The 16,803-nt window shown below is 43.8% G+C and overlaps 1 protein-coding gene across 1 annotated transcript; it reads left to right on the top strand.

Annotated features, from left to right (window-relative positions):
* The first annotated feature begins 533 nt into the window (after window positions 1-533).
* Window positions 534-14,862, top strand: LOC122540782 (tubulin beta-4 chain-like). Its single transcript, XM_043676994.1, has 4 exons — window positions 534-698; window positions 5,461-5,569; window positions 12,071-12,181; window positions 13,103-14,862. Exons 1-4 carry the CDS (start codon window positions 642-644, stop codon window positions 14,167-14,169), a joined length of 1,344 nt encoding a protein of 447 aa, XP_043532929.1. The 5' UTR covers window positions 534-641; the 3' UTR covers window positions 14,170-14,862.
* Window positions 14,863-16,803: the final 1,941 nt, after the last annotated feature.

Below are 16,803 nucleotides of genomic sequence, written 5' to 3'. Positions count from 1 at the left end.
GCCAGAGGATGTGGTGGAGGCTGGTACAATTGCAGCATTTAAAAAGTATCTGGATGGGCATATGAATAGGAAGGGTTTAAAGGGATATGGGCCGGGTGCTGGCAAATGGGACTAGATTAGATTAGGATATCAGGTCGGCATGGGCGAGTTGAACCAAAGGGTCTGTTTCTGTGCTGTACATCTTTATGACTCTATGTGACCCACAGAAGCATGATTGTACTGCCCTTTGAAATGGCTCAGCGAGCCAAGGTCAATTAGGGCTGGGCAATGAATGTTGGCCTTACCAGCGATGCCCACATCCCAAGTAGGAATAAACAAAAATATACTTTTGGGTTGTCAAGTTTTTAAAGTCCTGATTGTCTGTAACTTCCTCAACATCATTACAGTTTCTGACCTGTGGCCTTCCTATCTCCCACCAAATGCTCAGGCTTATCTGCTGTAATATGTCGGAACTGGGTGGGCAAGAAATGACAAATGTGTTTCTCTGGTGTCGGCCACGCCTTGATAGCATTTGAGTGTTGACTGACGTAACAACTTTTCCTAAATGCGCATCAGGCAGCTATTGCTGAGGATTTTAACTAGTAGCCAGGACTTTGATTAATCCACAATTTAAAAGGCTCCACCACCAGAAACTCATCAGGATGCGAGAGATAGTGCACATCCAGATTGGGCAATGTGGTAACCAAATTGGGGCCAAGGTAAGTGGAGTTTGGATCTCAGCTTACTACATTGCTATCCTGAAGCTGCAGTTGGATGGAAATTAGTCTTCGTTGTGCGATCCTGTTTAGTGCTCCAGCTTTGACTCACGGGGGGAGCACTCGCTTCTTGAGTCAACATGGTTGTGTGTTCAAACCCACTCCAGTGACAAGGCACAATCTGGGCTAACACTCTAATGCTACAATGTTGGTGGTGCTCTCCATTAGATCGAGAAATTAAACTAAGGCCATGATCAAATGCTAAACGAGTCCACAGCAGTCTTTGAAGAATGAAGACATTCTGTCCTCAGTTGAAGACAAATTAAATCCTCATTCTCATATTGCCAAGCATAGATTCACAACAACACAAACTGTACGTGAATCCCATCGATGGTTCTGAGAGTTAGAGAGCTTGTTTAGTATAAGTTTATTGATAAAAGATCACGAGACAATCAAAGTGGTTTTCAGTAAATGGTATTTTTACTCAGAGAGATTTAATAGTTCTAATACTTGATGTTGTAAAACAGAGGTAAATTAATTTCAAGGTAAATATTATAATGAATGCTTCTGTGTAGGATTTGAACATTAAATGACGCAGTCTTTTAAAGTGCAAATGTCCTGTGGGGTAGTCGATGTGAGTGTGGTGAGCAAACAGATAAGAGCAGAAATGGTGTGGCCTTGGAGGCTTGTTTACAGATCCCTGTTCTGCTGCACCTCCCCTCTCGAGCACTGGGCTAACAAGAGCTGGAGTCTGAGGTGAAAATGGGAACAGCAACCAGCTCCGAAACAGTAACTGGATAAATCCACTGCTTGTTCTTTCCTGACCAATGGAGGCTCCAGGCGCCTTGCTCAGTGTCAACTAAATTAAGCCTTTAATGGTCCTCTCTGTCAAATAGTCTGTTGATATTCACTGTTGATGTGCACTCACAATAAATGAGCTACTATGTGAGAATATGAGAGTGGGTGTGTACTTGTGTCAGCATATTATATATATCTGTGTGCGTCTGTACATATATCCTTTTTCCAGCCTTCGTCCCTAGTATTGAGGGACTAGTTACAATCGATCAGCTGTGCTGGCCAGACCACATAGTCCACAGCTCTCTTCGTTTTGTCATGGCAAGTGGCTACCTGGAGAGCAGAAGAATCACTTCAAGTGTGGCCTCAAAGCCTCTCTAATAAAATACAGTTCCCTCCACCAATCAACTCTTGGGGGATCTTTAGCCCCAGACTGTCTAAACTGGAGAAGCAACACCCTGAAGGTGCCAATCGTTTTGATTATCTCTGACAGGACCAATTGGAGGCCAAGCACAAACAGTGGAAGGTGTGTGCAAACACCTGAGCATCCTCTTAAAGAGGATTTATTGCAGGGTGATGTGATTCAGCACTGGGCAGTTTAGTCAACTCACAAAATGAATAGAAGCAAGTCTGTGGGCGGCACGGTGGCACAGTGGTTAGCACTGCTGCCTCACAGCGCCAGAGACCCGGGTCCAATTCCCGACTCAGGCGACTGACTGTGTGGAGTTTGTACGTTCTCCCCGTGTCTGCGTGAGTTTCCTCCGGGTGCTCCAGTTTCCTCCCACAGTCCAAAGATGTGCAGGTCAGGTGAATTGGCCATGCTAAATTGCCCGTAGTGTTAGGTAAAAGGGGTAAATGTAGGGGAATGGGTGGGTTGCGCTTCGGCGGGTCGGTGTGGACTTGTTGGGCCGAAGGGCCTGTTTCCACACTGTAAGTAATCTAATCTAAAAAGTCACGATAGTCAGGAGTAAATTGTATCATCAGAGTGAGGGAGACTTTGTCAGAGTGAGACTGAGGCAGACTGAGTAACTGAGAATTTGGGTCAATGTGGGAATTTGAGATCAGGGGAACAGATGTTTAAAGTAAGGTTTACTCCAAGAATTAAATATTCATGAGTGGGAAATGAGCAGGAATGGTCATAAGGCATGGATCAAAGGGCGTACTGTACAGAGAGCAATGATGGTGAGAGGAAAGGCTGATTGGTGAGTAGGCTTGGTCAGTATTTCCATTCTTAAACCCGAGCCTAAACCTTAAATTTCTCTTTAAAGTCTATATAGAGTCATAGAGATTATGTGGGAAGCAAGAGAGGAAATTGCAGAGCCGTTGGCAATGATCTTTTCGTCTTCACTGTCAACGGGGGTGGTACCAGGGGACTGGAGAGTGGCAAATGTTGTGCCCCTGTTCAAAAAAGGGAATAGGGATAACCCCGGGAATTACAGGCCCAGTTAGTCTTACTTCGGTGGTAGGCAAAGTAATGGAAAGGGTACTGAGGGATAGGATTTATGAGTATCTGGAAAGACACTGCTTGATTAGGGACAGCCAGCACGGATTTATGAGGGGTAGGACTTGTCTTACAAGTCTTATTGAATTCTTTGAGGAGGTGACCAAGCATGTGGATGAGGGTAGAGCAGTGGATGTAGTGTACATGGATTTTAGTAAGGCATTTGATAAGGTTCCCCATGGTAGGCTTATGCGGAAAGTCAGGAGGCATGGGATAGTGGGAAATTTGGCCAGTTGGAAAGAGAACTGGCTAACCGGTCGAAGTCAGAGAGTGGTGGTAGATGGTAAATATTCAGCCTGGAGCCCATATCCCTCCAAACACTTCCTATTCATGTACCAATTCAGATGCCTTTTAAATGTTGCAATTGTACAGCCTCCACCACTTCCCCTGGCAGCTTATTCGGAGGTACTCTTTTCTCTCAGAAATAGCTTATTGCGTTTTCAGAGTAAGTCCATACTTATTCTAAGTGTGAGGAATAGATTTCCAGAAGTCTTTTGTAGTCTTTAGGAAGGAAAATGACTGTGACCACAATCAGAGTGGGCAGCGAAAGTGAGGGTGGGACCTGCATAACACATTGATGTAAAGCCCTTTAAACTACCTTATTCACAGACTTATTAATTGTACAGGACACAGACTTACAGGCCCCTCACCCCTCCTAACCCATATCCCTCCTTACCTTTCCTTTTCACGCACATTTAAACATTGTAATTGGACCTACATCCACCCCCTCCTCATTCCACACGCAAGCCACCCTCTGTGTAAAAAAAGTTATTATCCCCCATGTATTTTTAAATCTCTCTTCCCTCACCTTAAAAATGTGTGCCCCAGTCTTGAAATCTCCCATCCTAGGGAAATGACAACTCTATCTATACCCCTCATTATTTAAAAAATTTGTATAAAGTTGGCCTCTCAACCTCCTACACTGCAGTGAAACAAGTTCCAGCCCATCCAGCCTTACTTTCTAACTCAAACCTTCCATACCCAGCAATATCCTGGTAAATTTCTTCAAAATGCTGAGGGTCTTCTTATCTGAAGCAATGATGTGGAGGTGCCAGCGTTGCACTGGGGTGGACAAACGAGTCACTAGACATCAGGTTACTTCACCTAACGAAGGAGCAGTGCTCCGATAGCTTGTAATTTCAAATAAACCTGTTGGACTATAACTTGGTGTTGTGTAACTTCTGACTTGGCCAGAAGCAAGTGAACCCTCCTTGGAGTGAATTCCCAGGGGTTGGAGGGAGATGGGCAGAGTGGAGGGCCCAGGCACCTGTGGAGTATCCTGACAGGAGGCTCTGTGGGACTTGACTTGGTGCCTTGTGGCCTTGTGATGAAAGAGCACCTGGATTGTTTGCCAGGTTCCCCGTCACCCTGTTGCCTTGCTTTTGGTGTTGTGCACATGTAGCTGGCACAATGGAGTACAGGAATGTGTACCTCTTCGTCAGACCCTGAGGGGGGCGGTTGGCCTGGCTCTCCATGACAGGTGCAACTGCCCATGGAGGCTGACACACAGTTGCATGACTCACCGCATTGCTGCACTGTCTGGGTAATGAAGGCTATTACTTGCCATGTTCCTGTCTGCAGCTCCTGTCCTCCCTGTGCATGTGGATGAAGTGTCTGTCTGCTGATGCCACAGGCTCTTCTCCTGCCTGTGCCTGTTTGGCCTCAGTCAGTATCTTCAGCTGTTCCTTCCTCAGCCAACTGTGGAGCTTTCACAGTGAGGTGCAGCACTCCTCAAGTCTACAACCTCTACCTCCTAGAAGGACAAGAGCCGTAGATTATGTGGAATTTGCTTCCAGCAGGTTATCATTACCTGATGAGGCAATGCTTATGTTATCCTTTATAATGTAAGGGCCTAGGTGTGGATAAAGTGCTATGGAAGGATCCAACAAATGTTTATTGTAGCTGGCTATTATTAACAATTATTACACACAGACACATAAGTGTCTGCGTTAGTCTTAAGCAGAAGAGCATTTTTCAAATGACTGAAGTAAAATGGAGTCGGCAATCTTTGTCCCCTTAGGTCAGATACTGTGTCATGAGCATGTGTCTTAAAGGTACACACCAGCAAGTGCACAAGAACACCATCACGTGCACATTTCCCTCCAAGTCATGCACTATGCTGAATTTGAACTAAGACACTGGAATTCCCTCCCATTTGACCAAACAAGAAACGGTTCAAGAAATCCCACCACCACAGGGCATTTAGGGATAGCGAATAAATGTTAACTGACAAATGATTGTAATAAAATTGTGGATGAGTCTAGCATTTGATTCCAGTTTTCCCACCCCATACACCCACCCCCAAAGGCCCCAGATCTGATTATCCAGTGACTCCAGCCCTATTTCAAGTGTGAGCATCACTTATGATGTTGCTATGATGTTGCTATGATGTTGCTATGATGTTGCTATGATGTTGCTATGTACCTGGCTGCCTTTCATGTGACTAATCATTTTTTTCTGTTTTGATAGTTCTGGGAAGTTATTGGTGAAGAACATGGAATTGATCCCAAAGGGAATTACATCGGAGACTCAGACCTCCAACTTGAGAGGATCAATGTGTATTTTAATGAGGCACATGGTAAGAAGGTCCATTTAAAAAGCTATTGTCTTCGTTTGCAGCACGTGTTGTTAAATTCCGTTCGTAGAAAACTAGAAAAGTCTGTAGACCTTCAAAACACATGGTTTGCATTCATCAGCCAGTATAGAACACCACATCTGACAATCAACAAGAAATTCCTAGATTAGAGTTAACTTTCTGTCCTTAAAGAGAGTGGTCTGGAATTTTATTGATAATAGATAAAGCTTAAATCAATATTCTCTGTTGATTTGCATAAATCTCAAATCTCAGTGGTGATAATAACTAAGCTATCCACAAATGGGGAGGTGCTATGGTGCAGTAATAATGTCCCTTCCTTGGGAGCTCTGAGTTTGAATCCAATGTTGGCAATGGAAGGTGCTTTTATAATGTGGACAAAGAGATTGGTTATCAGCCTGTGGGTCCTTTTGATATGTCTGACGCAGGTAGTTAAGAGTGGGAGAGTCTCCTGGATGGTCATCCTGCAGAAGGCAACAGTAAACCACTTGCCCTGTAATTGTGGACCAACCCAATGGAAATCCACGGGCCAATCCTCAGAAATGAGGATCAGAGAAATAGCAGAGAGACCCACAAATGAAACAACAAAACTAGGAGCAGCCCTATCGAAATCTTCACCTCACAACAAAGTATCAAAACATGTGGCTGTAAATCAGACTGTTTTACTGGCCCCTGGGTGTGATCACCAGAGTTTCCAAGAGGCTGAAGTCCTGAGAGTGTTAGGGAGCAGGCGGCAATAGTGACAAGGACAGTCAGAAGGTACTATTGATGCAAAGTGCAGAATGATGAGATGTGTTAAGGTTTGAAATATTATTGATGAGATGTTTCATCGAGCAGTTAGAAACACTGTTACGCAATATACAGTCAATGGAAAATATTGTCAACGGGAATTATAACCAATGATATAAATATTAATACAAACTACAATTAATAAAAGATTCTGTTGGTGGGGGCTTTGATCATTGGAATTTCAGATTATGAAGACAGTGGCTGTGAGAAATACTGTCAATAAAATCAATATCAATGAAACAAGTGCCCGAGACTCTGATGGTCAGATAGAGATATAAAATCGAGTGGACCTATTCCAAACAAAAATACAAGGGTGGTATTTCTGACAGGCAAAATTGTTGTATTACATTTTTTTAATGCAGTCAATAGTCGTCCTATACTGTATTATTATTAATCAGCTATTACCTGTTTATTGTTTTATCTGAGAAAAACAGCAAACAGAGCAATATTATGCAATACCCATGATGGGAATACTGTAGAGGGATCTTTAGTCTATATCCAAGCCTATGCTGCCCCTCTCCTGAGAATGCTTGGGGAGGACAAAGTAAAGGAAGCTTTACCCTGTTTCTAACTTTGTATTGTATCTGACCTGGGAGCATTTGATGGGGACAATGTGGAGGGAGCTTTACTCTGTATCTAATGGCATGCTATACCTGTCCTGGGAGTGTTTGATGGGGCAGTTTGTAGGGAGCTTTAATCTCTCTAATCCTGTGCTGTACCCAGCATGGTCATACAGCATGGAAACAGATCCTCTTGGTCCAACCCATCCACACCAACCATGTTCCCAAACTAAACTAGTCCCACCTGCCTGCGTTTGGCCCATATCCCTCCAAACCCTTGCTATTCATGAACTTATCCAAATGTCTTTTAAATGTTGTCATTGTATCTGCATCCACCACTTTCTCTAGCAGTTCATCCCACACATGAACCACTCTCTGTACAAAACGTTGCCGCTCATGTTCTATTTAAATCTTTCTCCTCTCACCTTAAAAGTACGCCTCCCTTGTCATACACTCCCCCACCCCAGTGAAAAGACCCCTCACATTTACCTTATCCATGCCCTTCATGATTTTATAAACCTCAATAAATCTAGGAATGTCAAAGGGGACAGTGTAGAGAGAACTTTACTCTGTATACAAACCTCATGCTCTACCTATCCTGAAAGTGTTTGATGGGGACAATGTCGAGAGAGTTTTATTCAATATTTCACGATTGTATAATGGTAACATTATATATTATAATAGAAGACTAATCTGACCTTTTCAAATAAACACAGCCACTTACAAGTAGTGACATGAATCTCACTATTGACTCACGATTGTCAGAGTGGCTGACAGGCAAATGAATTATTATAAAATCAATGAGGGGCATAGGTAGAGTGAAGAGCCAAGTTTTTTTTTCCCTGCGTAGGGGAATTCAAAACTAGAGGGCATAGATTTAAAGTGAGAGTGGAAAGATTTAAAATGGACCTGTGAACTAACTTTTTCACACAGAGGATTGCGCATGTACGGATTGAGCTGCCAGAGGAAGTGCTAGAGGAATGTACAATTACAACATTTAGAAGACATATGGACATGCACATGGGATAGGAAAGGTTTAGAGAGATATGGGCTAAATGCAGGCAAATGGGACTAGTTCAGTTAGGAAACCTGGTCAGCATGGACAGGTTGGATCAAGGGGTCTATTTCTGTGCTGTATGACTTAGTTGCCCTGAAACAATTTGACTATGGAAAGTATCCCAGCTGCTGCAAGCACAGAAGGAAACATTTAAAATTTAATTAACCCCTGGATTAACACTACTTGTCCTTTGAAGAGTGTGTGACTTTAAAACTTCTGAGAGAAAAAGAAGCCAAGACTGGAAGAATACCGCCGAGAGCACTGCGGGTGCTGTAAATCAGAGGTACAGAGCAAAATTGCTGGAAAAGCTCAGCAGATCTGGCAACAGCTATGGAGAGAAATCAGAAGGGTCGAGTGGCCCTTCCTCAGAACTCTGATTTTTCTCCATAGCTGCTGCCAGACCTGCTGAGCTTTTCCAGCAATTTCGGTAATCGACTTTGATCTGTGAATCACTCTTTCATCAATGTTAAACACAGCAGCCATTCAAAGTTTTGATCTGTAAATGTCTGCAGGAAACACTATTTTAAAGCAGAACTCAGTAAGTTCTGAGAAAACATCCTCAGGGAGTCAGAGAGTTACTAGCTAAAAAGAGGTCAAGGAAAAGGACTTATAGAAATCATTTTCAGTTCTGTTGAAAGAGTCCAAGCACTCCTTAACTGGAATCCAAGTACCTTTACTAGAGAACAAGTGAGGAGAAGAAACCTCTCTCCCTTTCCAAAGCTTCTTCTAATAATATGGGAAATCATGTCTGACAAAATTGACAGAGTTTTTTGAAGAGATGACCAAGAAGATAGATGAAGGTAGAGTGGTAGACGTTGCCTACATGAACTTTAGCAAGGCTTTTGACAAGGTTCTGCATGGTAGACTGTTTAGTAAATTAGATCATATGGGATCCAGGGAGACCAAGCCAATTGGATACAAAATTGGCTTGATGGTAGGGTAGTGGTAGAGAGTTGTTATTCAGACTGAAGGTCTGTGACCAGCAGTATCCTGCAAGGATCGGTGTTGGAGCCACTGTTGTTCAACATTTATATAAACAATTTGGATGAGAATATAGGAGGTATTGTTAATAAGTTTAAGGATGACACCAAAATTGGTGGTATAGTGGACAATGACGAATGTTATCTAAGATTACAACAGGCTCTTGACCAGCTGGGCCAGTGAACTGAGGAATGGCAGACAGAGTTTAATTTAGATAAATGCAGGGTAGGACTTATGCAGATAATAATAGGGGAATGTTAAACAGAGAGATCTAGGAATGCGGGTACATAGTTCCTTGAAAGTGGCATCACAGGTAGACAGGGTGGTGAAAAAGGTGTTTGGCACACTTCCCTTCATCAGTCAGAATATTGAGAACAGGAGCTGGGATATCATGTTATGCTGTATAAGACATTGGTAAGACCACATTTGGAGCACTGAATACAATTTTTATCACTCTGCTATAGGAAGGATGTGATTAGATTAGATTAGATTACATTACAGTGTAGAAACAGGCCCTTCGGCCCAACAAGTCCACACCGACCCGCCGAAGCGCAACCCACCCATACCCCTACATTTACCTCTATACCTAACACTACGGGCAATTTAGCATGGCCAATTCACCTGACTTGCACATCTTTGGACTGTGGGAGGAAACCGGAGCACCCGGAGAAAACCCACGCAGACACGGGGAGAACGTGCAAACTCCACACAGTCAGTCGCCTGAGGCGGGAATTGAACCCAGGTCTCTGGCGCTGTGAGGCAGCAGTGCTAACCACTGTGCCAATTAAACTGGAAAGGATGCAGAAAAGATTTTCAAAGGATGCTATGGAAATTGGGTTTAAGCTATAGGAAAGGCTGGGTAGCTGGACCCTTTTCCCTGCAGGGTAAGAGTCTGAGTGGTGATCTTATAGAGATTTATTAAATCATGAGGGGTGTAGATAAGGTGAATAGCCGAGGTTTTTTCCCTAGATAGGGGAATCCAAAACTAGGGGCATAGGTTTAAGGTGAGTAGGTACCTGAGGGGCAACGTTTTCGTACAGAGGGTAGTGCGAGTATGGAAACAGCTGCCAGAGGAAGTGCTAGAGGCTGGTACAATTCCAACATTTAAAAGACATTTGGACAGACACATGGATAGGAAAGGCTGAGAGGGATATGGGCCAAATGCAGGCAAATGGGACTAATTCAGTTTAAGAAACCTGGTTAGCATGGATGGGTTGGGCCAAAGGGCATGACTCTATGATTCTATTGAGTGCCCCTAAAACTATTTGACTGTGGGAGCCATCACAGCTGTAGAATCTGACTTCATATTTTGAACTTCCTCACCTCAGAACGTTCAAGTGAGTAATAGGCCTGCAGTTATATCAGATTGATTTTATTCTTATTTTCATCAATATTCTTTATATGCATCTATTTTTAACCTTTGTGCCTGCATCATCTTATCGAACAACTATTATTTTCTTAATTAGCAATAGTTTTGTAATAAACTAATATTTGATCTTGTTTAAGACTCTAGTTTTGCTGCTGGGTCTCTATACATTAGAACACACACAAACTTAGAATGGGGTTAAGCCATAGAGTCATAGAGGTGTACAGCACAGAAACAGACCCTTCGGTCCAACCCGTCCATGCCAACCAAATATCCCAACCCAATCTAGTCCTACCTGCCAGCACCCAGCCCATATCCCTCCAAACCCTTCCTATTTATATATCCATCCAAATGCCTCTTAATAATCTAAATTCAACTAATCTAATCTAATCTAAATTCAATCAATTTGTAAATATAAACATCTGGAATCATTCGGCCTGATTTTCCACTTCCCTGTACAATATCAAACTTTACAAATCTGTCCCAAGAGAAAGTGCTCAAGTGCCCATAAAATTCAAATTCAAACAAAAAAAAAAGTGGCACGGTGGTTAGCGCTGCTGCCTCACAGCGCCAGAGACCCGGGTTCAATTCCCGCCTCGGGCAACTGTCTGTGTGGAGTTTGCACATTCTCCCCGTGTCTGTGTAGGTTTCCTCCGGGGCTCCGGTTTCCTCCCACAGTCCAAAGATATGCAGGTCAGGTGAACTGGCCATGCGAGATTGCCCGTAGTGTTAGGTGAAGAGGCAAATGTAGGGGTATGGGTGGGTTGCTCTTCGGAGGTCGGTGTGGGCTCATTGGGCCGAAGGGCCTGTTTCCACACTGTAAGTAATCTAATCTAAATGTTGCAATTGTACCAGCCTCCACTACTTCCTCTGGCAGCTCATTCCATACACGTACCACCCTCCGTACCATCCTCTGTGTGAAAAGGTTGCCCCTTAGGTCTCTTTTATATCTTTCCCCTCTCGCCCTAAACCTATGCCCTCTAGTTCTGGACTCACCCCACCCCAGGGAAAAGACTTTGTCTATTTACCCTATCCATGCCCCTTATAATTTTATAAACCTATAGAAGGTCACCCCTCAGCCTCCGACATTCCAGGGAAAACAGCCCCAGCCTGCTCAGCCTCTCCCTATAGCTCAAATCCTCCAACCCTGGCAACATCCTTGTAAATCTTTTTGAACCCTTTCAAGTTTCACAACATCTTTCTGATAGGAAGGAGTCCAGAATTGCACACAATATTCCAACAGTGGCCTAACCAATGTCCTGTACAACCACAACATGGCCTCCCAACTCCTGTACTCAATACTCTGACCAATAAAAGAAAGCATACCAAACGCTTTCTTCACTATCCTATCAACCTGCGACTCCAATTTCAAGAAGTTATGAACCTGCAAATTAGCATTTCACAGGTCACTTTGAAGACATGCCTGGTGTGGTCACAACACTGTATCAATTCAATGCTGCACCTGCCCCAAGTACTTCACTATCCTATCTACCTGCGACTCCACTTCCAAGGAGTTATGAATCTGCAAATTAGCATTTCACAGGTCACTTTGAAGACATGCCTGGTGTGGTCACAACACTGTATCAATTCAATGCTGCACCTGCCCCAAGTATAGCTACAGCAAATGCCTGAAATAGATGCGTTAAATTCTACAGTGTTAATATCATCTCCTTGAGGAACTTCTAAAAACATTTTAAGATATGTTTTGATAAATCAGATCTTCTATCCTTCAGATAACAAGTACGTTCCCAGGGCAATCCTGGTGGACCTGGAACCCGGAACAATGGACAGTGTCCGGAGCAGCCACATTGGTCACATGTTCAGACCAGACAACTTCATTTATGGTAAGGTGTGATCTTATAAAGGACAAGTTAAAGGAAGGTTGTAACCAATGCACTTCCTCCGCACCATGAAATCTCACACACTATACAACAGTAATTCTTTTCAGCTATTGATGAACATTCCTAATGCTCCATTTAGGATATTATACGGTGAGTTCAGAAACAAAGATGGCAGCAGAGAATATGGGTACTGTGTGCCAGACTGTTATGTAATGAAAATAAAAACCGAAAGAATTGAAGATACTGTCTATCAAAAACAAAAACAGAAATTGCTGGACAAGCTCAGTAGGTCTGGCAGCATCTGTGGAGAGGAATCAGTTACCATTTCGGGTTAACGTTAACTGAGTTCTAAAGAAGGGTCACTCGACTCGAAATGTTAACTCTGATTTCTCTCCACAGATGCTGACAGACCTGTTGCATTTTTCGAGCAATTTATGTTTTTTGTTTCTTATGTAATGGACGCTGGAATCAATGTATTACACAGTAAGCACTGCAAGTTGTACCTAGCAGCGCACGAGTGTCACACTCTAAACCATTTGTATTGGACAAAACCAAAAGTCACACGACACAAGGTTATAGTCCAAGACGTCCATTTAAAATTACAAGCTTTCGGAGCGCGGAGGGCTGCTCCTTTGTCAAGTAAAATGCTCTGAGAGCTTGTGATTTTAAATAAACCTGTTGGACTATAAACCGGCATTGTGTGATTTTGTTTTTGTCTACCCTAGTCCAACATTGGTCTCTCCACATCACAGTTGCACTGGATGTCAGAGTTGTACCATTGATCACTGGGTGTCAGAATTGATTGGACAATCCTTGAGGAAAGTCCAAGCACAAGTCATTGCTGTATCTCTTTTTTAAAAGTCTGAAAAAAGGCTATCCTAATTGCCTCTTTCTCTAAAACAATCTGCTCCCATCTGGCTGCAGGTAATTCGGGTGCTGGAAACAACTGGGCTAAAGGTCACTATACTGAGGGCGCCGAGCTGGTCGAGAATGTCCTGGACATCATGAGGAATGAGTGTGAGAGCTGTGACTGTTTACAAGGCTTTCAGATCACCCACTCGCTGGGAGGAGGAACAGGCTCAGGCATGGGCACGCTCATCATGAACAAAATCCGAGAGGAATATCCTGACAGAATTATGAACAGCTTCAGCATTGTACCTTCACCAAAGGTTTCGGACACGGTGGTCGAACCGTACAATGCCACCTTGTCCATTCACCAACTGATCGAGAACACAGATTCCACCTTCTGCATTGACAATGAGGCTTTGTATGACATTTGCTTTAGAACATTGAAGTTGGCCACACCAACCTATGGAGACCTGAACCATCTCGTTTCAATGACAATGAGTGGAGTCACCACCTCCCTGCGTTTCCCTGGCCAACTCAATGCAGACCTGAGGAAGCTGGCGGTCAACATGGTGCCATTTCCCCGCCTGCATTTCTTCATGCCCGGCTTCGCTCCTCTGACATCCCGCAGCAGTCAGCAATACCGCTCACTGACAGTGCCAGAGCTCACCCAGCAGATGTTTGATGCCAGGAACATGATGGCAGCCTGTGACCCTCGCCACGGCAAATACATGACAGTGGCAACAATCTTCAGAGGTAGGATGTCTACTAAAGAGGTGGATGAGCAGATGTTAGCCATCCAAGCCAAGAACAGCACCTACTTTGTGGAGTGGATTCCCAACAACGTCAAGGTGGCTGTGTGTGATGTTCCACCACGGGGCCTTAAAATGTCGTCCACCTTCATAGGGAACAACACTGCGATCCAGGAGCTCTTCAAGCGCATCTCAGAGCAGTTTTCAGCCATGTTCCACAGGAAAGCCTTTCTGCACTGGTACACAGGAGAAGGCATGGATGAGTCGGAGTTCACAGAAGCAGAATGTAACATCAATGATTTGGTGTCCGAATACCAACAATACCAAGATGCTACTGCAGACCTTGAAGTGGAAGAGTATGAGGTGGAAGAAGAAGCTGAACCGACTAAATAATTAAAAGAAAGAACCATTTAAAGAGACTACACAATTGGACTAACCAAGAGTTTGATATTAGGGGCAACATAACTGTGAAATTAATACTTAAGTAATAAATGGGACCAACCCAGTGATCTCCAGCTGAACATCGATCTTATTGAAATTGGACACACTAGACAGAAATCTCAGTGGATAGGAAATCTGTGACTGAATTCTTAAAACTGGAAACCCTTCGGACATCAGTTTCAAGATTTTGGCCAACATATCTTATCTATCTTTATGAGGTGAATTTGGAGCATCTCTTGATACGTGCGAAGGTTTGGACATTTGGCTTATCCCATGTATGATTTATTCAGTGAGGCAAAAAATTGGAATTTAACTCATTAAGCAAATAATGAATTTGTTATTGGACCTTAGGATATTTTGAAGGATTGGAGACAGGTGTGTTTAAGCGTTAATGTTGTGAATTATTGTAATCAACTGCCCGTATGAAACAGATATTTCACATTTCCAGTGGCAAGAGGTAGTCAAAACTATGGAGGGTATAACAATTAATCAGATTCAGAAAAAGATTTTAGCTTTATTTAGCAAATGAAATAAGACAAATTAAGAACAAAACAGTATTTAATTAATTATATCATTTTTTTAAAAAAACCAGCACGGTGGCTCAGTGGTTAGCACTGCTGCCTCACAGCACCAGGGTCCCAGGTTTGACTCCAGCCTCGGGCGACTATCTGTGTTGAGTTTGCACATTCTCCCTGTGTCTATGTGGGTTTCCTCTGGGTGCTCCGGTTTCCTCCCACAGTCCAAAGATGTGCAGGCCATGCGAAATTGCCCTTAGTGTTGGGTGCATTAGTCAGAGGGAAATGGGTCTGGATGGGTTACTCTTCGGAGGATCAGTGTGGACTGGTTGGGCCGAAGGGCCTGTTTCCACACTGTAGGGAATCTAATCATAATCTAAGCTAATCAAATTCAATTGACCACCTACATCCTGGGTGCCACCATTGACCAAAGCCTGAACTGGATCAGTTATATACATACATTGGCTAAAAGAACAGGGCAGAGGCTGGGAATTCTGTAGTGCATAACTCACTTTTGTGACTCCCCAAACCTGTACGCCATCTACAAGGCACAAATCAGGAGCGTAATGCAATACCCGCCCCTTGTCCGAATGGTTGAAGCTCCAACAACACTCAAGAAGCTTGACACCATCCAGGACAAAGCAGACCACCTCATCAGCATCCCATCCACCACTTGGAGTGTTCAATCCCTCCACCACTGATGCACAACAGCAGCAGCAGTGCATATCATCTTATAGTGCACTGCAGCAACTCACCACAGCTCCTTGCACAGTCCTTTGCAAACCTGTGACCTCTACCATTTAGAAGCACAAAGGCAGAAGATACATGGGAACACCCGCTGTAAGTTTCCCTCCAAGCCACTCATCATCCTGACTTAGAAACATCTCGCTGTTCCTTCAGTGTCACTAGATCAATATCCCAGTCGTTCTACCAAGCCCCTGAACTGCAGTGGTTCAAGAAGACAGCTCACCACCACTTTCTCCACAGCAGTTAAAGTTGGGAATTAGCTGGCCGAGCTAGTGATGCCCACATCCCAAGAGTGAATAAGAAAACAAACTTTACCATTGTTGAATCATGTCAAAATATTAACCAAAAGCTCCTAGAAGTATCCCAAAAGGATGAAGGGCTTTGTATTACCCTCTAAGTATTTGAGCCACACAATTCAGAAAATTCTATCTGTAGTGCATAATGTCCCCAGATAGAATGACTATAATCTGCTTCTTTTTTCTGGACAAAAGACAGGAGATGCCTTGGGTGTGCTGACTGAACCATATAAAAGTCACAGTATAGAAAGAGGCTATGCAGCTCACTGTGACTGTGCTGGCTGAATAAATTGCTGCACATTCTAATCCCACTTTCCAGTACTGATTGTTGTTGCATTCTCTCGAAAGTCTCCTATTAGAAAGTATGCGGCTGGTCAACACATTTTACATAATGGATTGGGCTCAGCTGGCCATCAAAATCCACTCCATCCCTCCATCACTTCCACATACACCATTTTCACACCTAACCCTGACCAAGTCCTCTCGCACAATCTTACGGAGGTGATGAGGGTCTTCTCAAGCGGCTAGAGAACTGGTAAGAGTCTTGAGCTGTCTCTTCCAGGGAAGGTCCGTTGAATCTAAGCCCCATCAGGCATTGGCGAAGTCACCTCACCCGGAATCAAGGGAAGAAGGTCCATACATAGAAACTGCTGGCCAATCAAGAAGCTTGACACCATCCAGGACAAAGCAGCCCACCTCATCAGCATTCCATCCACACATGGAACATTCCATCCCTCCACCACTGATGCTCAATAGCAGCAGTGCATACCATCTTATAGATGCATTGCAGCAACTCATCACAGTTCCTTGCGCAGTCCTTTGCAAACCTGTGACCTCTACCATTGAGAAGGGCAGCTCTTCCCCTTCACAACACCACGGAGAAGGCCGTGGCTGAAGTTGGGGTGAAGGGACTTCGGAGTCCCAGGATTGTGGAGGATGAGAGCAAGTCATTTGCGGTGAGGGGGCAGTTTCCGGGATTGGGAGTGCAAGGAGAAGAGCATAAAGTCTCAGAGGCAAGGGTAGAGCTG

This window comes from Chiloscyllium plagiosum, chromosome 35 (genome assembly GCF_004010195.1).
Source record: "Chiloscyllium plagiosum isolate BGI_BamShark_2017 chromosome 35, ASM401019v2, whole genome shotgun sequence".
In the NCBI taxonomy this organism is placed as follows: Eukaryota; Metazoa; Chordata; class Chondrichthyes; order Orectolobiformes; family Hemiscylliidae; genus Chiloscyllium; species Chiloscyllium plagiosum.
This window is presented reverse-complemented; position numbering and strand designations above follow the sequence as displayed.

What these genes read in the sequence shown, in the direction of transcription:
- LOC122540782 (XM_043676994.1), top strand. Translation starts at nt 642, where the DNA reads ATGCGAGAGATAGTGCACATCCAGATTGGGCAATGTGGTAACCAAATT. An exon ending in GTAACCAAATTGGGGCCAAG is followed by an intron (nt 699 to 5,460) that starts GTAAGTGGAGTT and finishes CTGTTTTGATAG; the next exon opens with TTCTGGGAAGTTATTGGTGA. An exon ending in GTATTTTAATGAGGCACATG is followed by an intron (nt 5,570 to 12,070) that starts GTAAGAAGGTCC and finishes TCTATCCTTCAG; the next exon opens with ATAACAAGTACGTTCCCAGG.